The 26,419-nt window shown below is 34.7% G+C and overlaps 2 protein-coding genes and 1 long non-coding RNA gene across 10 annotated transcripts in view; 1 reads left to right on the top strand and 2 right to left on the bottom strand.

Moving 5' to 3' along the window:
• LOC111053434 (tyrosine-protein kinase Shark) overlaps positions 1–12,221 on the bottom strand; it is a 34,177-nt gene extending 21,956 nt beyond the window's left edge. Inside the window, exons 1-8 of the mRNA XM_039438911.1 lie at positions 12,053–12,221; positions 10,902–11,000; positions 8,049–8,189; positions 6,226–6,411; positions 5,399–5,583; positions 4,326–4,413; positions 3,140–3,298; positions 800–1,002 (exon numbers count right to left, since the gene is read on the bottom strand). Coding sequence (XP_039294845.1) covers positions 800–1,002; positions 3,140–3,298; positions 4,326–4,413; positions 5,399–5,583; positions 6,226–6,411; positions 8,049–8,189; positions 10,902–10,977 — 1,038 coding nt within the window. The 5' untranslated portion in view covers positions 10,978–11,000; positions 12,053–12,221. The remainder of the gene's footprint in view (positions 1–799; positions 1,003–3,139; positions 3,299–4,325; positions 4,414–5,398; positions 5,584–6,225; positions 6,412–8,048; positions 8,190–10,901; positions 11,001–12,052) is intronic.
• A 3,408-nt stretch (positions 12,222–15,629) lies between these two features.
• LOC120354576 lies at positions 15,630–26,112 on the top strand. The gene is made up of 3 exons (XR_005573091.1): positions 15,630–16,057; positions 21,063–23,356; positions 26,098–26,112. It is a non-coding gene; the product is annotated as an uncharacterized LOC120354576 (long non-coding RNA).
• The window catches only part of LOC111053436 (gamma-glutamyl hydrolase A), a 24,184-nt gene continuing 19,773 nt past the window's right edge, over positions 22,009–26,419 (bottom strand). For 7 of the 8 annotated variants that reach the window (XM_039441892.1, XM_039441887.1, XM_039441900.1 and 4 more), the window contains exons 4-5: positions 26,076–26,305; positions 23,350–24,107 (exon numbers count right to left, since the gene is read on the bottom strand). In XM_039441892.1, the coding sequence (XP_039297826.1) occupies positions 23,738–24,107; positions 26,076–26,305 (600 nt within the window). In that variant the 3' untranslated portion in view covers positions 23,350–23,737. Of the gene's footprint in view, positions 24,108–26,075; positions 26,306–26,419 lie in introns of all 8 variants that reach the window. The other variant, XM_022340327.2, reaches the window with a different exon arrangement.

Here is a 26,419-nt window from a genome sequence, read left to right as displayed (position 1 = left end):
AAGCATTACATTATTTACCATGATTGAATCAACTAACACATTATAATTCAATCATTACATTTCAAAGTGATTCATCAATAATTATTAAAAAAATCATCAATAAACCTTCATACATTAATAAATCTTAAATATTGATAAAAATAAATTTTCATTTAATTGAACAACAAACGAACAACATAAAAGATGTACAATAAACCTCAAAAATTTGATCACAAGTAAGAGATGAAATCAAATCAAGTTTTACAATAAATTATGAAATTAAGATGTGGAAGAGCTGTATGCTTGAATGGACGTGATGAATAATGAAAAATAGTACTAGAAACATGAAGCTAAAACTTCCATACAGGCAGGAGAAACATGGAATGCTCAAGAATAATAAATAGATTCAAATCATACTTGAAGTTTCAATCAAATATCATAGAAGCTCTTTCGTTTTTCTAATGAAAATGAATCTCTTGAAAAGTATTAATTACTAAATGATATTAAATTAGTTGATTCCATGATAATGTTATGCTGGATTTACAATTTAGAAGTTATCAAACTATTTATTAATCCAAGTTTTACACAGTATCTTTCAACATATTTTTCTAGGTCCGTCATGCTTCAAACTGCAGTGTCCGACAAAATTGAACGTTCCATACTGATACAATTAAATTCTAGGTATAGTTCCCAACACAAAGACATCAGTTGTGAACAGTAAAGTTCATGAATAGATAGTAGGCTTAATAGAGATCTGGTGAAAACATTTAATAGAAAAATAGAGTTTAGATGAAAGTTGCAGATGTGATCAGATACGAACCTCTCTGCGAACTTGAAAATGGTAGTTCTTCTCATCGTAGATCATGGTCAAGATATCAGCATTACTCCGATCACTGAAGCGCACAACAAAACTGCCATCCTTGTTGCCTGCATTCGCCAGCAGTGCTATTGCCTCAGCTCTGTCCAATGTACCGTGGTACCAGTCACATTTCGACGTTTTTGGCTCGGGACATACAAAGTTATCTGCAAGGAAATTGAATATAAGACAATAAAAATAATCATTGCTATTGGGTTGATACTTTATCCCAGAGTAATTTTTCATCAAAGAGAATGGAAGCTTTATTTGAATGAAAGAATAACTTTTAGAGCAGAATCGGCTCCATTTAGAGGAAATAAGAAAACTTATAGTTAACAGAACGAGTTCTGAAGAAGGTCCCAATGTAAGATTATGGATAATTTGGTACCATTTTAGTATAAAATTAGATCTATTTAGAAGTTTATGATCTATAAACTATGGAATTATAAATTCAAATGTTGAACTTGAACTTTTTAAAACTCACTACAAGAACATGTGAATCATTTCAACACACTAAGAGAGAGGTAAAATAAGAAAGTGTATATTCGATTACTATTACAATTGAAACATGGCTTTGAGAATACTTTGCTCTCAGATCAAAATACATTGAACATCCTTGATTAGTTCCTTTAAAACTATAAAAGCATTCAAATGACATGTAATGAAAATTGTTTTACCTTAATATTGAGACAGGACCCACTTCTTGCGGAGGCATGCAAAAATGTAACATTTCTATTAATAAACAGTGAAGCCCTGTTGGTGAGTTTCAAACTGACTCATGAGCTTGATGAGAAGAAAAAGCCAAAAGCACATATGTTTTAGGTTTTCTTTACGGAAGTACTGTGAAAATTCCTAAGCGATTACATAGCTCAATAGGGAAAAGGAACTGTACAAGTTATGAAATGTAAGACCCGTATTACGTTGGAACACCAGCAGGACACCAAGAATGTTGGCCGGGTTGGCGACCTGAGTAATGCTGGACACTAACGATACGGTAGACATGTTATGTACGTTGTACACGACATGACACGTATATACACGTAAACATACATGTACACCTACATGTCACGTAGTTTGTACACGTTTTTGTGTCTGGCGAAAGCAACAAGCGAAAAACAGCTGTTTGAATTTGAGGTTAGGTTTGTCTGTCTACATGGCTTCGTTGTTTATTTTTTCTTTCACCGGTCTATTTGTCGTTGAATTATTTTTGTATAATAATTTGTGAGCTTCTAGTGGTTTATTCATTGCTATTGGTAGTTTATTTCATGTCAGAAACTGTTCAAGTCGTTTCGACTGATGAAACCATCGTATCATTAGTGTGCTCTTTCAGGTCAGGAGAGCATGACATGCCTACCGTTAGTGACCAGTCCAAGACAAAATGTGGTTCCCGGCTGGTGTCCCTATTGTAACGCAATTGAACTAATGCCCTGAGATTCGCTCGGAGACTTGGTGTCCTCATGTAATAAGGGTCTATATTATAGATTATTATTGTTATGGCCAATTACAACGATGACCAACAAGTATAATTCTTACACTCGAACTAATATCAAAGTTCTTCCAATAGTCAGTATGAGTACTTGGCAAATATAAGGAGTCAACTCATTATAAACTTTCTGAGGAATAAGAATATAAGACAATAATAGAATAGAGGAGAAATAATTTGATAGAGATAATAAATGACCATCTGAATTATGAATGGTCAGAAAATGAGTACGCAAGAATATTTCATTACTTTTTCAAATAATCTCATAACCAATCAAATGTGCTCTCCGAGCTACAATAAAATTACATACACTAACATATTAGACTTCATTGACTATTATACAACTTACCTACAAAGTCAAGTCCATCTCCCGGTTCGCAAGTACATCTATTAAATTCAACCGTGATTAAATGCCACGAGAACCAATGAGAGAAGTGAATGACGTCTTTGATCAGTGGTTAATCACGGTTAAATTTAATAGACGTACATGCAACCGGGCTTTCAACTTCGAAGTATTAAACTTGACATTTAGATCATTCCTGACAATCTATAAAAATATTCACCATTCAATTGAATAATGGAGATCATAAGAATTGTTATTTCAATTTTTGAAATTATTCATTCAGGAAGTAATGTACTTAATATCAAGATTTAGATTTTGTTCATTCACACACTTGAAGTATTTCAATTGCAAATTCAAATTTGGGAGAGAATTAGCACAAGTTTAATCTTATTTTTTCTCTCCCAAAAAAATGCGAAGTATTTTTTTTGTAAAAACGGATAAATGAATGAAAATGAAACCGAAATTTCTAATATCTCACCCAAAATTTTGGCGCAGTCTAAGTATCCATTCCTCTCGGCTAGACAGGCTGGTGTTTCTTTGTCAGTGGTTCTAGGCCTGAGGGGCGCACACAGGCTGATCAGAGTCTTCACAACCTCAGTATAGCCTCGACTAGCGGCCTCATGTAGAGGAACCCAATCTGACAGAGTCCGAAAAACATTACATTAATTCAACAATATCAATTTATACTAACTTATGATTAAATACAAGAGAACAAGTCTAAATCTACTTCATAGTCCTATCAAATGGCAGTTCTGTAAGGAAAGAGATGCGATATTATTTTTTCTTCGTTTCCGTATGTACTTTGGATGATGGATCAAAATCTTCTGAAGAGTCAAGGCGCGGCTATTTCCAAGAAACCAGAGGAATCAGAGGTGATTTTTCAGTTTTTCAATATTAGAAAAATCACATTTAAAAAAATTAAATTCCCTTGAAAATTTCTTTAGGGAAATTGAAGTATCCTTATACTTAAATATCTCATGATCAATGAGCATTTCACGAATTGTCGTTCCAGACCTACAGCAAACCAAAAAAGGATATTTTGGGCCTTTCACCAAAGGAATTAACTCCCTTTTTCACTTAGTACAACTTGCATTAATGATGTCAAATCATTCATCATGAGAAAGTAGAATTGATTTGTTATAAAATTTTTACTGAGTTTCATATTTTTGCATCAGGGAAAATATATTATGCTAATATTCTGTCAGGAAGGCTCTAACATATTAATCTATACAAATAATTATTAAACAAATTCATGGGTTCACGCTTCAGCTTGGAATCAGCTATTAAATTGTGATTTTAAACTAATTTGAAATTTAAGATATCGATTATTATAGATAAGCCTAATTCATTGAAATTGAAAAAGTCAAGTGTTGCTTCATTGATTTGGCTTTGATAGAAAAAATAGGTTATTAGTGTCAATTGAAACAAAAGTTTCAATAGGAGATAAGCTAATCTCAATAGGCTTAGGCCTATATCAAAGTTTAAAAGATTTATTCCAACGAACACAACAATATTCAAACAGTAGTTTTTCATAACAGAAGACCATAACTGGAGGTCCATTTGCAACTGACGGTTATAATGGGGAAAATGAATGGGAAAGAGAAGTGTAAAGAAATGTAAGAAACTGAAAAATATTATAAACATAATATCGCCAAAAAGCTTACTTGTTTGTGTGTTCCTAATTTGTACATTGGCTCCACCCTTCTCAACTAGTATTGCTACCGTATCTGGTAGATTCATCTGACAAGCATACTGAAAATAAAACAGAAACTCATGAAGTTGACTTGCAGCTCATTGAGAACCCGCATACAAATTGAAAAATGAATGAATACTGCTAGGCTACAAGCATAATATGATTGTAGCAGTATTTATTCATAATATGAATTCATTTTTCAATGAATATGTATTCAGGAGTTTTGATACATTGAAGAAGAGAAAGTAACATTATGGTATGAAAACAATATTTATTCTATAAATATGCAAGCACATGATCAGACATTAATCCTTTTGAATAAATGTATGTGTTTATGGATTCTTTGAATTTATTTATGTATTTATGGAGAACAAAAAAATTTGAATGGATAGTAGTAGACAAAATTTCTTTACTCTACGCAGTGCAACCACAATGAGCGGAAAATTTGATTTGAGGTCGATGCACAATATTTATTATATTGTTCAACCTGTGTGTTAGGAAACAATTATTAGATCTGTGCTGTCGTATACAAGATACTGGAGGAAAATTAGAAGTCAGGTTATCATAACTAATAAATTATCGAGTCTACTACAGGTTTATATGGAATGAGAATGAGTATACTATTAATATAGTATTCAAGTACTAGTTCCCAAAATGTAACTGACTTCCTGAATCACAGCTGAGGTTTTTCTTAATCAAGCATTACATAAGTTGGTAGTTGGTATTGATATTCAAAATTATCTTGTCAAATCCTCTAAGGAAGAAATCAAGTTATGAAGTTGGAAGTGATCCCCAAGGAAACTGTTCATGACGACAAATCCAATGTAAAAATTATTTTTCATCTGGATAATCTCAAACTTGAAGGTACCAATACGGAGATTTTTAAAAATATAGTGAATGGAGATGAAATCAAATTGTTTGAAATTGTATTTAAAATAAAATTCACACGCGAACCTGGAAACCTCAATTTTTTGTTCTATTATCTTCTGAAATGGAGTTAATCTATACTCGCCAAATATTGCTATTATTTATCGTTAAGCTTACATGCAAAGGAGTGCAGCCTTCAGTATCCCGACAGTTGACACTTGCTCCATGACTGATCAATTTTTCGAGAATATCATTCTTGCCTAAGCGACTTGCCAGATGAACAGCTGTTTGGCCATCTTCGTTTTTCGCTTCCAAACTTCGATAGCCGCACTTCAACAGTTCAGATACCACAGTTAGATTACCTGAAAACAAAAAAATACATTGATTGAAGTTGATTATGTTTGTTAATTAAATGGTGAGACATGAGAGTGAACAGTTCCTATTGATCGATCACAATCAATGAGAATGAGAGAATAAATACTAATTGTGTCTTTTTAGGAAACTTCAACAATTTTATTTGAATTGTAGTTCTCTAAACTAGCCAGTGTAAATAGTATTGCTCTTCATTTTTATAATCGTTTATACTTCCATATTAAAGACAATTTTAAGATGTGTCACTTGGAAAGCATGGCATAGGCAATACCATCGGGGGAATGTACTTCGTCCCGTGATTAACACAACATTTTTCGTCAATTTACAGTTATAAAAATATATTTTTATTATCTGCAAAATTGTCCTTTGCTTCAAAACCAGTCCACACTTCAAGCATAACCACAGGACGTGAGAATAATAACGACACTTTCAAATCACCATCGGTCACTATCATCATTAAAACGACTCTATCAATCTTGCCTCTGTCTCTCTGCTCTGCGAGCGTACAGAAAAAAATTCGGTGCGCTAGCCCTTATGTGCACTAATGATTATAATTCATGGGTCCGCAAGCCCTAAAGGTGGACAAATAAATAATTATAATGTGATGATATGGAATTAAAAGTGCTTGATACCTTCTTTGGTTGCGCGATGCAGAAGATTGGTGCGACCGTGCAGAATGGAATTGTGGGGCGGTCGGGTGCCGTTTATGGCACGAGTCAGTCTTGTCCTGTCGGCGTACAGAGGATGCGATTGCAAATAATCGATCAGCGTTTCCAGTCCATGAGTGATTTCCACATGCGTCACTTCTGGCTCTGTAACTGTTCATGCAAAACATTCATGAGTTCCATGTCCAACAGCTGGTTTCAAAAAGGAATAGAATTCTCAATTCTATGAAACAATCTAGATACTGATTCATTTCAGTTGAGAATTTGCATAATTAGGTCCCGGATGCACATAAACTTGATAAATTTAAATCATGGTTAAATGCCACAAGAACCAATCAGGGATGGCTTTTTTAAAAAGGAGACTGTTTTGTTCTCTGTTTTTTTTCATTTTTTTGTTGTGGCATTTAATTACAGTTAAAATTTTACAGGCTTTTGTGCAACCGACCCTGGGAGTTATTTGCCGCAAATGACTTTTCCAAACAAACTAAACAAAAGTCTTTAAACCGATTACAATGGTGTATTCAAGTCATTTTTGGCAAATTTATCTGTACATAAAAACCTTTCAATCACAACAATTTATCTTCATGGCAAGTAAGAATGGTAAAAAATGTTTGGTGAAGAATAAAAATTGTTATATTTACTAGTCCTAAACTACACCAATCGGTGGTAGAGAAAATATGCTTTCTTTATTGGATGATGTACTCAATCTGTACCACAGATTTCCATAGAAAACCAACAATAAAATACCTCGGAATAATACTGGGTTATTTTCGCTGGGACCATCATATATCTCTGCAAGAAGCTAAGAAAAAAAACATTCAAGTTCAAAATGCTTAGAACATTAAATTTATAGACGAGAAGTGCATGAAGATGGTCTACTATTCCTCAGTTCAGTCTTTGCTTAACTATGGAATTGTAGGATGGGGAGGAACAAACTGCGTTTACCTCGACCCCCTTATAGAAGTGCAAAAACTGATCATTAAAATCATCAAGCAGAAGTCACCTCCTTATCCGATGGACGCAAGACAACTCCACTCCCTAGAAATTATTTGCAGACTACACAAGAACCCAGGAAGCTTTCAAAACAGAAACCACTGTCAAAATGAAAGAAATAGAAGCCTTCTTATCACAAACGTGGCTAGGAAGGCAACATACCAACGACACTTCAACCACCTAGCACCAAAACTCCACAATTTACTTTCTGTACACATCAAGATAATAGAAAACTCAAGAAAATTTAAATGCGCCGTTAAAAACTGGAACAAAACAACTGGAAATCATAATATAGAAAGCATAATTTTGAACAATACGTGAGCTCACTTACCCAATGTATTTGCACTCCCACCCTAAATGTATTACTACTACATCTGCTCTAGTATATGGGTTTCCCATAGTTGAATAGGTTAATTTCCGAAAAAAATCAATTTATTTATATTTGTAGTAAATTTCATTATATTGTATTTTTGATTATTATGTACATTATTTGCTTTGTATTTTAATTGAAATGAAATGTATTATTTATTCTATTTAGTTATTCAATCTGATACGATTTCATGAGAATTGAGGCCTATGCACACAGCCACAGACAGATGGAGGTATAATCGAACGTCTGCATGCAAACGGGAGCAGACAGACGTCTGTATGCGTTCCAACATTTGGTAGCCTGGACGGGGAGATTTTTCCTCCGTCTGTCTGCATATGTCTGTCTTTTTTATGTGTGCGTTGGCTATTAAATACTTGTTTTGATTGTAAAATGTGAACTTATATTTTAAAATAGTTGATAGTCTTACCAATCGAAAAAAACGCATCTTCCCCATGCCTCCTGATTTGATAATGATCAACATCACCCAGATGAGTTACAGATAACACATAGTCACCAGCTGCCGTGCTGCTGTCTCTTATCAGGAATACGCCATCTTCTCCTTGGCATTCTAGAAAATAAGCAATAGATCATTTATTGATGTCGTTTCCCATGAAGAAACAATTGATAATAGTTGATCAATGAAGAAATAATTCCATAGTAACCTTTTCTTCTTTAAACTTTTTTATATAAAATACAACCAGTTTTAGCTTTCCCAAGCAAAAATTTTGGGAAAAACTTGAGAATGGATTGGGAAAGCCGAAACTAGTAAGTTGTTATTGTGTTTTATATAATTATAAGAAAAGTTTTGAAAACAAAAGGGTACTATAGAATTATTTCAAGGTATTAACTAACAAATCAAGTAACCCTATTGAAATATTTCACTTATAAATAGTTTTATTGTAGTCAAGACACTGTGTTTCTACGTGAAAAACTCATTAGGAGTGAAATGCATTTTTCATCAAAAAGTAAGTAGGCTACTATTTTTAATTTTCACGTGGAAACACAGTGTCTGAACCACAAAAAAGAGATCATCTATGTTTTTATTCGGAATAATATTTTTATTGTTCCAGTGGAATCAGGAATGTGTCCATAAGACTCTAGAAATGAGTTAAATGACTGTTGAGAATTAATTCAATGGGGACATTGTTTAAATCGTTTATTGATACAGCGTGGATATTTTTATTCGCAGTGTATAAGAGAGGCCTGTATAAGGTAGATAAGGTTTCAGCCAGCTTTCCATAAATTCAGATTACCTGACTGCCTGAGAACTGGTGTTTTTCCAGATTTCCTGAAGACCTCAAAAACCGTTCCTGTCTACAAGAAGGGGGACCACCAGAGCCTTAACAGCTTCAGGCCAATTTCAGTGACTCCAGTGTTTGGAAAGGTGGTTGAAGCAGTCATCAAGTCCCAGCTTGAGAACTTCTTTGAAAGACAAAACCTTCTCTAGAGTATGCAGTTCGGTTTTCGAAGAGGGAGGTCTACTGTGGATGCAGTAAATAAAGTGTCTGAACGTACTGGACAGGTGTTTGAGAATGGAGAGTCTCTGGAGCTGACCTTGTGCGACCTGAGCAGAGCCTTTGATTGTGTTGACCATTGCATCCTGATTGAGAAACTGCGCTACTATGGTGTAGTGGACTCAGCGCTATCCATTCTGGAGTCCTATCTGGCTGGGAGGCGGCAGGTGGTGTCTCTGGGTGGAGCTTCTTCCTGTCCACTCCCTGCCTGTGAGCCACGGTGTACCTCAGGGATCAATCCTGGGACCAATCCTATTTATAATTATGATAAATGACCTCGACAGTAATGGTTCAACGCTCTTGTTTGCGGATGATACATCATTGATGTCATCTGGCCGTGACCTTCAGCAGGTGTTGGAGATGTCAGCTGAACATCTGCGTTGTTCAACTTCATGGTTCCTGACAAACCGATTCCAGTTGAATGCGAACAAGACCCAGCATGTCACCTGCAGCTTGTCAAGAAACCTTCCTGGTGATCAAGACCCTGTCAAGCTGCTCGGTTTTGTTCTGGACAATAAACTCAACTGGGCCAGCCATATTCAGCATGTGACCACAAGACTGTCCAGAATTTGTTTTCTGCTGCTGAAGCTGCTTGGAGATGTGACTGAGGCCTATTTAGTCATGGTGTATCACGCGCTCTTCCACTGTCACGTTTCCTATGGCCTACTCATGTGGGGTCATTTAGCAAAGGTTGTGGACATACTGAAGCTGCAAAAACGGGCTGCCAGAATCATCACCGCAAGCGATTATCGCGCACACTGCAAGCCCCTTTTTGTTAGACTTGGTATTCTAAAAGTGATCTGCCACTTCCTACTTCTCTGTCTAATGTAGGCCTATGTCAAGAGGAACCAGCAGTACATGTTGACTCGGACTGATGTTCATGAACATAACACCAGACATCGAGAGCTGATTGATATTCCCAGAGTACGCCTTCAGAGATCACAGGTGTGCTTCAGGAGTTCGGCATTGCGATACTTCAATAGGCTGCCTACAGGTGTAAAACAGTTGGATTTAGGAGCGTTCGAGAGAGTTGTATTCAAGCACTTGAAAAGCAAGGCGTACTAGAGTGTTAGTGAATATATGAGTGATGATTTGTCGGAAATGCTGTCTTGCTAAACATGCCTTATGTATGTTTTTGTGTATTGTATTTTATGTTTTTGACGCCATCAATCCCATATCATGGGTAAAGGATGCAGATTTAGGTATAAAGATAAGCACAAAATACGGTTATTTCTTGGAAAATGATGAAAGTTTTTATGACGCTTGAAAAAAGTTTTTAATGAAGCTTGAAAGTACCACATCAATTGGCGTGACATTCACACTATTCAGATAGGATTAAGAATCTAATTCACGTAACTAATAAAACACCAACGTTTCACATGGATACGTAGTCAGAGACCCTTTCCCATTCGACAGCATCAAGACGCTATTAGACTATGCATAGCAAAATCATTTGATCAACTACCTTAATTTTGCCAGCTATTTGAGTCAAGAGCCTAAGCACGCAATAATATTATATTTAGTGCGGCTTGCACAGTGCCACTTTCAACGAAATACTATTTTAACTGGATTAAGTCCTCGTTTGATCCTAGATCAAGATCTCATAATGTGGTTAGTTTAAGCCACCACCTGATTCAATTTTGTTTGACCTTCTACTGTCCAAACGGCCCTTGGGAATATAGCAGTCAGATATGCGTAGTTGGCTATGTCAACGTCCCCACACCGAACTAGAATTAATAAAATAAAATTATCATATTCCAACTTACCATTTAGAAGGATTGTTTCCGCATCAGCTCGCTTCAGATTTTCATGGTACCAGTTGACATTATCTTCATTGATCATTTTGTCTGGAGAATTCTGTGATACTGAAAAGGGGAAATTGAAAACTAAAAAGACACTGTGAATCAGCTGAAATAGAAATGAAAAATGAGTAGCATTTATTTGCAAAAGGAATTGTCATTTTTGTGTAAGGACCAAAGGCTCCAGCATTGACACCAGAATCTATTGACAGAGGACTGTTTTAACTCATCTGTTTTATATAGGTTTTGACTTTGTTATGCATTTTGAAAAAATGTTACAGCAATAAAAGAATTTGATTTGATTTGATGTCAAGACAAGTTTAAATATGTGTGGATGACAGAAATGTTGTATGATATGCAGATGCACCACCTTGAAGTTGAGTGTTGCAATGTTGGAGACGAGGTTGTTTGCCTCGGATAGGTTTTCTGCAAGCCTCTTTCTCCTTAATGAAGAGAAAACCATGTCAATCATATTCAGCAGGGTATGAGTATGATTTTGCAAAACTCTTTTGGTTAGTCATGAACAGGAAACTGTCTTGGGCTGACCTCATTATATTCCACATATTACTACATGGGTACTAACTACCCTTCAAATCTATTCCATTTTTCAAGTAATAATGCTCCGATTGTCCATGAGTTTCCATCATTACTGAACTTGAAATAATTAAATTTTAGAGACCATTAGGCTAATCTGGAAAATTAAATTGACAAGCGCTTGATGTTTCTTAAAACGCTTTAAAGCTAATATCTAAGCTATGCAATTTATGGTTTTGAGAATGATATTATGCTCGTTGAGATATTAGCTCATTTAGTAACTAGACAAGTTGTCAAGACGAAGACACAAAGGAGAATTGCGGATTCCTGGAATGTTTTCCTTCTCAAATAAGAGGTTAAAACGTAATTATTGACTCTCATTTAGACCTAGTATAATATCTCGTGGATAACAACCCGATTGGACTCTTTATATAAGCGATATTTAAGAACTAGTAATATAATATTGTTTTACAATTAGACTCAATGGAAATACTGTTAAAGAATTTGAACGTAAATATTTGAGCCTAAATATATCAATAGCCTAGAACTATAACAATCATAATAAAAAAATATCATAAACGTACTTATATCAGTAGAATTTGAATACTGCAGTAGAAGAAAAATTGTTGAATATTGTCATTTTTACCTTAGATTAATAGCATTATTGTAAATTGTCTGAATAAATGAATAAAAGAGATACATTTATTTGACACTTGACACTACGTTTCACGTTTGCATTATTGGATTGCAAGTTGATTGTAACGCAGAACGCATATTATACGACGGGTGACATTCATTTCATCTGGGATTTCAGTTGTTCAGCTGTTAGCAAAGGTCTCAGTTTCTCGAAATTTTATTTAGTCTAGTTTTCTTAATAAGAGAGAACTCAGAACTTCTCATTAATTGAAATTCTTTTCTTTAACCTATATAATTAATGAAAGTCTACTAAATACAGTATGATTTGATATTCCAATTATATCTATAATATATTTCTCATGAATCAGCACAGCCTATTGCAATTAAAAAGTAGAGCCCCAACCTCCTAACCTACCATTTTATCTTCAAAACTTGAACAAACAAGAACTTTTATGTAATTCATTAATTTTTCAGGGTAAAATATCACAATTTTGAATTGAAATAACAAGCTCAAAACTCCATCTCTTCCTGAAATCAGTTTTATAAAAATTATGTCTTGTTATTTGCCACGTTTTTGTTACCATACTCTATTTGTTACGGAACTATACTCTTTGGCTCAACTCACACTTACGCGACTCCAGTCGCGGGGACTATAGTGAAGTCCACTTTATAATGGCAGTGTAGGATTGACAATACTGTTGCTGCCCTTTTCTATCATACAACAAAACAGATAGCGCTATCTCTCTCTAGCTTTGCGATGTCTGTTGTCCAGAATATTATATTTTCACTTTTGACAGTGTCTGTACAAAAGTAGACAAAGAATTCTCAGTCGCCATTTTTTTTCTTCATTCTATCAAAATACTTCAGTACACAAGTCATATAATTGATTTAAAATGTATTTTTGAAACAATTAAATAATTTTTAGACATTACTGTATGAGAAACACAAATTAAAATACCTGAAATGACATTTTAAAAGTAGATAACTAACCATCCTAGACTTCATTCATGCTTTAGTTAGCCTACACATATAGGTTAGACCTACTCGTACCGGTGTATGAATAATATTGAAAGGTTATTTCAGAATTATTTCCATTGAAATTCCTTATTTTTAATAGGATTATTTCTATTTTTCTTTCATTTTTAAAAGAAATTGGAATAGAATACCTGCCAAATAACTTAATTTCTGTTGTTTTGAAATTCAGATTGGTGTATCACAGCTTTTTAAAATAGCTGTCATTTCAGGCTTGTATAAAAATAAAGTCTGATCTCAGTTATGGAAGCAAATTTTTGAATCAAATTATGAAAAATATATATTCTTGATTGATTTGACATTAAATTGATTATTCTATCAAGGAAATTATAATTATTATTGGATCAAATTTAATGGAATTGAGTAACAGCTGTGTACACTCAGTGGCAAAATGGAGAGACTTGGCAACGTTTTTCTCCTATCTTTCTTCACTGCCATTATAACGTGGACCTCACTATAGAATCGACTGGTCTGAGTGTCACCATTTGGAAACACATGCTGCGTCGAGAACAGACTATAGTGAGGTCCACGTTATAATGGCAGTGTACGATTGACAATAGTGTTGCTGTCCTTTTCTATCACACAACAAAACAAATAGTGCTATCTCTCTCTATCTCTACAGTGTTGTCCATTTGCCGGAATATATTTTTTTACTTTTGACAGTGACTGTATACAAGAGTAGACAAACAATTCTCAACCATTTCAGGTTTGTATAAAAATAAAATCTGATCTCAGTTATGGAGGCAAATTTTTGAATCAAATTATGAAAAATATATATTCTTGATCAATTTGACATTAAATTGATTATTTTATCAAGGAAATGATAATAATTATATCAAATTTAATGGGATGAATCAAGTAACAGCTGTATACACTTAAGGCACTATAAAGACTATTAATAGAGCCCTATGTATCAGTCATTGCAATAAAAAGGCTAGGCAATCAGCATGGACTATTATATTTGAATAGATAGGTATCATTTTCAAAAATTATACTCGTTGCCAACTTGCAAGTGTAAAACTCACTCACCTGAACATAACATAACATACTTGACATTAAATTGATTATTTTATCAAGGAAATTATAATTATTATTGGATCAAATTTAATGGAATTGAGTAACAGCTGTGTACACTCAGTGGCAAAATGTAGAGACTTGGCAACGTTTTTCTCCTATCTTTCTTCACTGCCATTATAACGTGGAGCTCACTATATTTTGTTGAGCCTAAAATATAGATTGAGATGGACTGAGATCCGAGATAAAATGAATGTTACCTGATATGATACCAAACAGCTGTTTGCTTGTCACAAAGAGAGCGGTGAAGAGAAGTGTGTTCACCAAAGAGCGTTGGGTACCATCACAGAGAAGAAATAAAGAAGAATTGAAGTACATAATGTAATAAAGTTTGGATTATTTTACATTTTTATAATGGACAATAGTTTATCTGGCCACTGATGCACTTATTGTTTTCTAGTTCTTGTTGATTACAAATAAAAATTAATCCTCTTTGTCATTGGAGATGTAGCACTCATGCGATCTGGAGAGTTGAGAGTAGCAAGTGATTAGAATAAGAAAAATGAATGTCTAAAGTGCGAGATAAATTACTTTTAACATGGCTCTTTCTTGAAGAGGGAGAGGTCCGATGCTCTATCCTCCACTAATCACTCCCACTACCTAGCAGCATTCTCCTTCTTTTGTGTCTGAGTGAGAGAGCTTTGTAATGCAACGTGGCAACACTCCCCTCCATCTATTGCTGACAATGTTCCAACTGGTCAGCAGGTATATTGGTTTGTGTATGTTACAGAGATGTTTTCATCACAAGAACATGAAGCAAAATGACACATCGCACGCTACAAACTGTGGAGGGAGAAAAGGGTTTCTCCTCTTCATGTTAAAAGTAATTTATCTCGCACTTTAGTCTATGTATTATTAGCAAAACAATGACATGCCTCAAGCCTCAAATGCTGCCAGCAGTTGTTTTGCTGGGGGGAGAGAGTGGTGTGAACAGGTTTGTTGGAGAGGGAAGTGTAGGATGCCAATGACTCCCCACTACGTCCCCCTACTACAGCACTAATCCAGCTCAGACAGAAATCGTCATTTGCGTATACAAGCGCTTTCTACCGGTATAAGTTGATACTACACATTAGGCGAAACAATGGCCGGTAAGAATGTTCTCTCTGATTCCTCCTACTTTGTGGTACCATTCACTTCATCACGGATTTAAGATGAAAATAGTTGATCACGAATAAGCTGTTTGCTGTTCAGTTCATCAAGGTCCCGTCGCTTCAGAAAATCTAGTCGATACAGAAATAAATTGTAAATAAATATAATGAAAACAATGGAGACAGTTATGATTCTGAAGAAAGTCAAAGAGCCTTCAACTTATGAGAACAGTAATGTTATCTGCTTATCTCATAAATAATTGTTGGCCTATTAATGAAAAAATTAATGATATTATCCGTTGTCTCAAACGATGAATTCATTGCGAAGCACGGGCATATACCAAGGTACAGATAGAACTATTATAGCCAGACATGTATTTTTTTGAAAGAAAGTGTTTTATGGTTTGTTCCCTAGCCTAGCTCAAGCTCGCTATAAATAGAAATTTAGTAAGCCCACAGGAATCCAAATGGATGCCACACCCCACATTTAATTTAATCATTTTCATTTCTTCAAATTGAGGTTACGTACGTTGTAACTTGATTACTTGATTTTGAACGTGTTCCACTCAAGCCAGAGTCAATACTACTGATTAGGCAGTAGGCTACTGAGACTGAGTTTGCTGTTCTACCTGTTGAATCGTTGAATGCAAATTTGAATCTGTCCTGTAGCCGAATTCAGTTGCTTGCAAAATTACTGTACTGTACATAACTTGACAAAGCAAGAAATATCTTTTACGTTAGTGCCAAAAAGTTTTAAAGGTAAGAACTCGTCACTTGATTTGTAGGTTTACAATCTAAAATGCTAACCTATATTATATTCTGTTCTTGGTCTTATAACTTGAAAAATAGTCTTCTATTATAAAAGTACCACATTTTAGTTGTGTTTTATGAGTTACCAAAAAATTTTGATTAAGGTGATGTGATGTCTTTTGGTTGTTAGCCTTCATGACTTTAATAAAACCCCAAAAATCTGCTGATGAATTCGCAGACTACGGTACGGTGCCCACTTTCTGATTTCCGATTGCCACTTCCCTTGAATATTTAGAACAGGCAATTTTATTATTTCTCATTAATTTCTCTGTGATCCATTTATAACCTGATAGCTGTGTAAAGTTTTAGGCACACATTTACGGAGATTATTGTAATTTTCGTAAGCGTGCGCTAAATCCTAACTTAGGCCTATATTATGATCTCTTTGGACTCGTGTATGTGAAATGAATTGAACGTCAGAACATGAATGAACCGAAAAACAAAATTTGGAAAGTGCCATTGACAAACGTTGTGACTTGTCTGCAGCTGCTCGCACTCAAAGTTATAGTAGACAGAGTGTCTACTAACGTTGGCTTGCACTGACCGCGTGCACTTGCCTGTAGTTGCGTCTGCATCCAACCGACAAGTGCACGCGCTCAGTATGGGTGTTCCTTCATTGTATTGCTCTTTCCATATTTTTATCATTTGCGTGCTTGGTCATGCAATGACCAGTTGTACACTTGCACATTTATACGCATCCAATGTTATTATACCCTTATGCCCCAATTATACGGGCGTCTGAAGGCACAATTCCTTGCGGCTAGAATCGTCGCTAAGAAATTGCACCTATAGACGCGCTGGAATTTTTCCGCTTGTTGACTAGATGCATTGTCTTTTATGAGGTAAATTATACGATAAAAATGAACGCTCATCATAAGAAGCCATGCAGGTGCTAAATACCAAAAAAGAGGTTTCTCACGACTCAACATCCCTAGTGATTAGAGTGCCTTTCAACGAGTCTGTTCTTCACAATTGTGTAGAACCTAGAGTTCGGTTTGCTTTGTATCTCCTGGGGAAGGCTGTTGAAGCATTTTATAGTGAGAAGCTGTTGTAAGTTCCAGCCAGTCTGCTGCTAGGTGGGCCTATCTCCTATGAGGCAGCATGACCAGTATTGCATGCATGAATATCACCTCTTCATTGTAGTAGATCCTCTTTTTTGTTCATGTACATCGGTGAGCACAGTACATACTGGTTGTATACTGTGAGGATGCGAAGACTCCTGAAGAGAGGCTGGCAGTGATCCTTGAAGTCTGAGTACACTATCTTCAAGGTTTTTCTGTAGGGGCAACTCATCAGTATGAATAAACGCATCTAGCAATTCAAACACTCGACCGTTCAATTACCACACTCCGCACGTTCAACGTGTTTTCCATAATATGTCTTACACAAATACTTAAAATGAGATAGCTCAAATCTTTCTATTATTGTAGTAGAATTAATTTTGCATTACAAAATGGCTGAATAGATCCGATATTCTCAACATTCATCAAATTACAGGTGATTTCCTAAAAATCTACAAGTTTTTAGTCGCCATCTTGTATTGCATGATGGCAAATATTCTCGAGATCATGGATATTCTCTCTCTTCACCTGATTACGATAAAATTGATACTATTTTCAAGTCTGTATCTTCAAGGATTCATAATATAAACGGTTTTCTAATTGTTAGGTTTGACATGTCAAGGTGCATACAGACTTATGCGCCACGAATACGCGCATTTCAATTTTTATCAGCTGATGGTGTGCCTATTATATCAAAGCTATTATATTTCTATTTGTACAGATCAGATATAAATATCGGGGACCGAGCTTCGCTCTGGAGTACGAAAGCATAAATAATTTATAACGAAAGAAGAAATTATAATAATATTCATAGTAGTTCATACAGAATTGTTCTATCTAATCACAGTGAATTGAGATTAATTCCCAGAGGAATGCAAAAATTTCCCTCACAAAGGCCCGGTTGCACAAAAGCCGGTTCAATTTTAATCCTGATTAATTTCACGTGAACCAAATCAGAGAAGACCATTTCAAAAAGATGGTTCTACTGGAATTAATCAGGATTATAAATAACGCGGCTTTTTTGCAAACGGCACTAAGTACCTGGGGCCTATTTCACAAAGGTACAAGCATTGTTACCAACCATGGTTATGGACAAGTACTTGTAGTTACAAGTTTACAAGTACTCACGTTTCACGAAAATTTATGATCTACAAGTATACAAGTTTAGAATTTTACAAGTCTACAAGGGCTCCAATAGTAAACATAACCTATTTTGATGATAATTTCCTTTTTTCATGCTTTAAAAAGGTTACTTGTACTTTTTAATAATTACTTTGAAATTATTTGAAAGCAATATAATGTTTTTGTACAGTCTACTTCATTGATTGCTGAATTTATAACCTACACAGTATGTACTGTGTATACTGTATATAATATAGTATATGTACTATATATAATGTAAACTATATACACTGTGTATATATACCATAGTACACATAACCTATGAGGTAACTTGAAATTGGATGAATCTCTTCAATATTATAGTTTTGTGAGTCTAAAAACTCAAGTGCTAAAAGCTAACCGATACCTTTTAATACCATCAATATCGGGGACCGAGCTTCGCTCTGGAGTACAAAAGCATAAAAATGTATTACGAAAGGAGAAATTATAATAACATTCATACAGAAATTTTCTATCTAATCACAGTAAATTGAGATTAATTCCCAGAGGAATGCAAAAATTTCCCTCACAAAGGCCCAGTTGCACAAAAGCCGGCTAAATTTTAATCCTGATTAACTTCACGTGAACCAAATAAGAGAAGACCATTTAAAAAAGATGGATCTACTGGATTTAATCAGGATTGAAAATAACCCGGCTTTTTTGCAACCGGAACTAAGTACCTGATTGAATAATTACAAAAGTTCAACAGCTGAGCCATAACTCGCTCACTCACTTCATCGCCAACAGACGACGAAATAATTATTATCAGCTGTTTTTCTAAGGATGAATAATAATTATCCTTCTAATGTCCTTCAGCGAGTTTTCCCAGGGATGAGACCTAGTGCAATCGAATCTTTATATTATAAACCTACTATGTTCTGAATTTCGTGAGAATCGTTAGAGCCGTTTTCGAGATCCGGTGAAATACAAACATCTAAACATCCAAACATCTAAACATATAAACAGAAGTTGCTCGTTTAATAGTAATATCGGGGCACCGAGCTTCGCTCGTTATTTATTTATTAATAAACAGAAAACACTTCTTTTACATGATTGGGGAAGGACTAACAAGCACAGCCCAAAACTGTTTCTTCCCCGAATTTTTATTTATACACTACCAGCCGTCAGGCATAAGGTACTTTACAAAGTAAAGTAAAAGTAAGTAAGTAAGTAAAGGCTCGCTTCGCTCGCCATATCCGTCTAGCCAGGAGGCTCCGCCCCCTGGACTCCCGACCGGATCGTCCAGAAATGAGATCAGCGGGCACTTTGAATTTTTTATTTGAGCATGCTTCATTCAAGTACTGAGAAAACGCTGAAAAGCTGAGAAAAACGTTGGAAAAACGCTGATTTTGGGCGTATCTTTGATGAAATTTTAAATTCACCTCATCAAAAAATTTTCAGACCCTAGCTAAACCTCTGTAGGCTACCAAATTTGAACATTTTCTGTCTATTACTTGATGAAAGAACTGAGAAAATGCAAAAAACCGCTAATTTTGGGCGTATCTTTGGCGTTATTTCAAATTCCTTCTAACACAACATTATTACACCACAGCTGAGCTTCTGTAGTAAATTTGAACATTTTCTGTTCATTTGTTCTCGATAAAGCTGAGAAAGCGCAAAAAACGCAGATTTTGGGCGTATCTTTGGCGTTATTTCAAATTCCTTCTAACACAACATTATTACACCCTAGCTAAGCTTCTGTACTGAATTTGAACATTTTCTGTTAATTTGTTCTCGATAAAGCTGAGAAAACGCTGGATAAACAAAGATTTTAGCCATATATTTGGAAATTTTTCCAAATCCGTTTTCAGTGCGCCTCTAAAGGGCAAACTTAACATACCTACCAAATTTGAACGTTTTTGGTCCGGTAGATTTTTAGTTCTGCGAGTGAGTGAGTGAGTGCCATTTCGCTTTTATATATATAGATAAAAATTCAAAAAAGTAGTTTATGTTCCATACACTTGAATTCAGGTACAATTTTCAGTTCAAACTTTTAAAAACAGAAAAGTTCTAATTTAGATTGTTTACAAAACAAATTGAATAACAAAATAACACTCACTAATCACTTAAAACTGTAAAATAATGATCAACTTTGAAAATTATGATAATTATACTCTTATTTAGAATGATATACCATGTCATGTCAACAAATCAGATTATTTTTATCAAATCGATTAAAATTTCTAGATTAATATTTCTTGTGAATAAGCTGATTGATTGAAAATAGTTGAACCGCTGAACATAATTCTTTCTCTCTCCCACACAGGCACTTACATCTTCTGTTATCGACAGACGACGAAATTATCATCTGTTTTTCCAAGGATGAATAATTATTATCCTTTTGAATTTTTTATCATAAACCTACTATGCTCCAAATTTTGTGAAAATCGTTAGAGCCGTTTTCAAGATCCGTTGGACAAAAATAACCAGATAACCATATACAGAAATTGCTCGCTTAATATAATAGGATAGGATCTGTAATACTGAATGCAACCGACATAAAAAAAAACTCTGCCAATTATGGCCGCCATCTTGCATTTTTTTACAATGATTACGAATATTTTCGTTGTTTCAATTAAATCATCAATATTCTCATTCGGCTTGTTGTAACAAAGAGATTAAGACTTCGAGAATAAATGAGTTTTCATGGATCCATTGTTATTTCATTCTTATTTCTTGCATTTTAATAAATTTCCAATGGTTTTGAATCTGGTATATTTTGTTTGTTGCAGAACTTACCAGCCATGGAAGAGAGATATAAGCGTATCATCTATATGGTCATCATAGCTATAGTGCTGTTCATAGTGCTCAACTTCGTTTTGGGTTTGCTGTTTTCCTTCTCTGGCGTCATCATAATCGCAGTAATTGTCGTCATTCTCTTCTTGTTTGGAGCTTCGTGGTGGATGAAAGCAAAAGGAATGCTGCAAAGTGAAGGAATTGGAGGGGTGTAACCCATTGTGTTGCTGCCATCCAGTTGAAATAATTATGACACATCACCGTATTCACTAACATAATTCACTAACATCATATGGGTAAATCCGTTTTATTACAAGAATCCTTCTTATCCAAAACCATTTTGAACACATTATGTACGTATAGCCTAATAATGCTTTCCATCACATTCTTATTCTAGAAATGTGTATATTACAAAGTTTTAATAATTTATTCTATATAGTTTGTTGGCTTAATAACTTAATTGAATTGTAGAAAAAAAATCTATAGGTTATAATTATGGTGTTTTTCATGAAAAAAATAATTATTGAAATTTCATGATTGATAATGATGATCGATCTGGAAAAGGAGTAGAACACTTTCTTGTGATTAAACTGATAACATCCATTAATATTTCATGCTCTAATTATGCATTTAAGAATTATCTGCTTAGATATTTTTAATATAGAGTTCATATATCAGCAGCTATTTTAATAATGATATAAAAGCGTAAAAGATAAATATTTTTATACTGATACTCGTTCCGTTGAGTCATCGTGAAGTCCCAAGTATTATTTGAATAGTAGTGAAGTGATATAGTATAGTATACTATTGATCTATAGTATTATTTGATTGTGTAGATCGAATTGAGAGAATCATAATGACTCAATGTTTTGTTGCCATCCAATTAGCTTTAGTTGAAATCTGTCTCATAGTTGTCCACTAAAATATTGTTACTTGTTTTTGAGCATCCAGGGACCAAAGTTCACCTTTTTCCTGTGAGGAAAACGTTTACACAAAATGGAGTAGTTATGGAATATTCGCCTTTGTTGCAAAAACACTTTTCCTCCATCTAAAATTGATCTATTGTTCCACCTATCCTTCATTATGATCATTTGCACCAACAAATCTATCAATATGCTCCAATAACTGACGCTAAACGGATCGTGCTTTCAGTCTCATTGAAAAAACCTTGTTTCTTTCAAATTCTGTTGCAGAAAGTGAAATACTACCTACTATTAGATACCTGTGGAAGATGGAAAAAATGTATAATGTCATACCGTACTGTATTAGTTTTTGTTCAAAGTGAGGAAGCTATTGAAATCTTTTATTCTGGTGTTATAACTTGATAGGCCATAGCAATATTGCGGAAATACTGTAGATACCTATCAAAACATCTTTATAACAAAATTATTGCTAAACTTCAGTTAAAAAAATAATAATTGTGTAACATTGATTCAATAATTGAATAATAAGTAATAAATATACTCATAGATAATTGATAAATTATTAGTCTAGTGAAGTCCTCTGCTGAGGAATCTGAAATCAATTTTAAAACTAAAAGTACCTTACTGCCCAGTGAAGTTATTACTCTCATTATTTTTAAGGCAATCCGAATTATAAGACTATAATCTATTTTAAGATGAAAATAATATAAAAAAAGATATTGATACTAGGGAACTCTGGATAAGACTGGAAAATGCCAAATAAACAGCATGAACTTGTTAAACTGTGCATATTGAATTTTAACTACGTTATAACAGCATATTGTTTTTATTTTTAATCAAAGAAATTAAAATAAAATTTAATATTTCTAGAGCGTTTCAAAGTTATATTCGTTTCCTTTTTCCTCTGTTATCATTCTGATTATACTAAATTTAGATTTAGGTATGAAAAATGACGGATTCGTTTGAATTTGGCAGATAAGACAATGTGGCCAGTTGGATATTCCAATTGCAGCAGGCTAATCATTGAATTATTCAACAAACTTGGTTGAAAATTATTCTTTAACTATAGACGTGTTGAAATTATGAACCGTTATTATCAATACCGTACTGTAAATATAACATGATTACTTATTTACAATTAAATGTTTCACGTGTTAGTCCATAGTGCACCCAAAAATTGAAAACCCGGTATTCTATTAATGGAAGCATACTGATCATCCAATTTGATTTTTTTGTTTTTATGTTTTGACACCGCCAATTACTCATTTCTGATGTTTGGGAGCTTCTGCGCATTCTACGGTATCTTCAATTATCTACTGAAGGATGCAAGGGATCTTGATAACAAAATGTTAATTTTATATTTTTTGGTGAGTGAACATTTTTTACTTTAATGAAATTTTATTCAAGTTTTATTTATCTAAAATACAAGAATAGAACTATTTTATCTACAATAGTTAACCCTCTTCATACTTGAAAAATGACTATAATGATAAAAATGACAGTAATATTTAATCTACACCATTGCACGTTCTTCTCAAGTTGATTCATATCAACTAAACATACTATTCAAGTTTAAATTTATTAGTTTTCAAATAGTATAATTGCCATATTTAGCAAATTGAACGTATTTTTCTGGAAGTTTCAAAGATAATTTCTCTGTTGTAGTAGCGTATAGTTTTTAACCGATCGACTACGAAAAAAATACGTATAAGACAAGACACTCAAATTAATGCAACATAGATCATTTTTTAAAATGCATAGAATTCCTGGAATGTTATATTTTCATTAGTAGTGTAGATGGGAGAGTGATTATTTATTAAAGAGTTTATCTCAATGGATTGATTCAGGAACTTATGTGTTGATTTTCTTGACTCTTTAACAAGCCAGTCGAAGAAAAATCTTGAAGCATAGATGGAGTCGATTGAGTGGGAATTATTGTGTGAGATTTTCCAATCGTAGACATTCTTCTCAGGATGATACTGCAAGCCCACAAATGGGTACTTTTTCGATTCGAAAGTAGAAACAAATTCCAATGCATTCGAGTCATCGTTCAGCGAGAGGATTTTCCACTCCTTGTCCAGTCCTTGTTTGGTAAAGTTCTGCTCTGTTACACAGTACCTTCAAAAACATGAAGAAATGTTTAAATGGTCAGGAAAAATCTCTTGAAAATCAAAATAGAGCTGAACTACTCACATTCCATTTTGTATCTTTATAATTTATTATTGGGCCTCATCCTACTTCTATCTTAAATTGTTTGATAAAGTTCTGCTATATTATACGATACCTTCAAAAACATGAAAAGTTTGAATGGTCACGAAAAAAAATCTCTTGAAAACTAAAATAGAGCTAAACCACCCAAATTCCATTTTGTATATTTATAATTTATTATTGGGCTATAACCTTCTTTTATTCGTTTGAAAATCCTCCTTAAATTTCTTTTGTGAAGTGAAATATCAAAACGTGCTGTAGCCTTCAATCACTATCCATTAGTATACTCTTATGTCCGGTTTCACCAAGCTCGTTCTATAGTCTGTCCAAACAGGCGTAAGCTCTGAAGGATTAGGCCGACCCACCACTACTCACACACACAAACGCGGACTGCGCTTATGCGTTTGAGCGCAGTCCGCGTTTGTGTGTGTGAGTAAAGGGACGGTCTGCATACCTGCCCGCTAATGATTCATCTTCTATGAATCGCCTTGTGCTACTAAAAAAATACATTTTTCCAACTGTCAACTTCACTTAATTTGTACTCCAATTACTGAACTCTAAAAACTATTCCTTTCAAAATGAGCCCAAACACGGTACAATTGTGACAACAGTTTTATAGTCAATAGGTTACAATATAATAAATAAAATAGACTTTTTTAAAAGCTTAAAGTTGTCACAAATGTACCGTGTTTGGACTCATTTTGAAAGGAATGATATGTCGATTTCAGTAGAGTACAAATTAAGAGAAGTTAGAAAAATGTAATATTTCTCAGCACAAGGAATACTTGGTGATAGCACAGGCATTCTATTGGTTTCAATTGAATTGTTCTTCGTTCATTCCTAGAAGCCCCAATAGCGCAGGTAGGCAGGGCGTGTGTGCCTTCGCGTGGGGGAGCGAGGGTCAGCTTAGTCCTTTAGGGCTCACGACTGCTTGGACAGACTATAGACTTGTAAACATGGTCAGATCGTCAACGCTTTACAACGAGGGCTTTCCTACATTATTATGATTTCCATGTCAATAGTTACTATCAATATTTCAGCGCACGCGTGTAAAGCGTACCCGGTTTGATCATGTTCAAATGTCTTCACTGAGCTTGGAAACCGAGCATTAGTGTTTCAACTTGAAAGGTAGCGTGGAGGGACATACTAACATTGGAGTGAGATGAAGAATCAGCTTAGCTAATAAACAAGGAGAATAGCGGAACGCGGTTGTCAGGACTTACTTCCGGTTCTACCCTTATATGAATTTCTTTCAAAGCTACGATAGTGACCAATTTTTACAAATTCACAGTACAGTAGCCTGTACTCTTAGTACTTTGTATATTGTCAAGACTCTCTATAGAGCACGGCCTACGGCACGTTCGGCCACCATGGACGCTCCACCAGTCGTGCGATTCTGGTGGTAAAATATTTAGAACACTCCACCGATATTGCCATCAAGCGGAGCAAACATCTGTGTGATTATAAATAAAAGAATATTTTATATTTCAACCAATCAAACATTACGAATATGGTAGTGGTGAACTGACTGTTCGCGATTTTGGCAGCGTAATGGGAAATTGGGAAATGGGAAATATCATTCAATGAGATTACTTGGTCGCGCCACCAGCCGGTGGATCAAAAAGTCGGGTCCCACTGCCACCACACTTTTGGTCGAGCTTCCAAAACGTAGTGTGACATGTTCCCATTTGAATCTATGATATTGCTTGGTGGCTCCTTCACGGTGGAGCCTCCATAGTGGTGTGTGCAAAAATCTCGCAAATCAAAAATTAAAATTTTGAAAAAAATACTTTTTTCAAAAGTACCAGCGCGTACTTTATCGCGTCAGAACCAGCACTATCATAGTGATTAAAATATTGTTTAGGAATTAAAACTTACTTATGAAAATTTGCTGTTACAGGTTGTGTTGACAAAATATGTAGAATGCTGGGATCAGCGTCACTAAATAGTTTGCTATCTTGAAAGTCAGGTTTGAATCTAAGCGCCAGCATTGTGTTTGTTGCATTGCAATCGGTTCTCAGCTCTTTATTGTTGTTGGCAACGTGCATCAGCAGCTCAAATCCCAGGCAAATGCCGAGTATAGGCATGTGTCCACCATTATCGTTGACCTGAAAATTATTTCATTCAGACCATGAATTCGATTCACAAAACATCTTGAAATATTTATATTTCAACTGCAATAGCAAAGAGTAGTTAACAATTTAGTAGGCTACAATGGTGTG

The sequence above is a fragment of the Nilaparvata lugens genome, chromosome 1 (genome assembly GCF_014356525.2).
Source record: "Nilaparvata lugens isolate BPH chromosome 1, ASM1435652v1, whole genome shotgun sequence".
In the NCBI taxonomy this organism is placed as follows: Eukaryota; Metazoa; Arthropoda; class Insecta; order Hemiptera; family Delphacidae; genus Nilaparvata; species Nilaparvata lugens.
The sequence above is the reverse complement of the archived record's forward strand: the minus strand, read 5'-3'. Positions and strand labels throughout refer to the sequence as shown.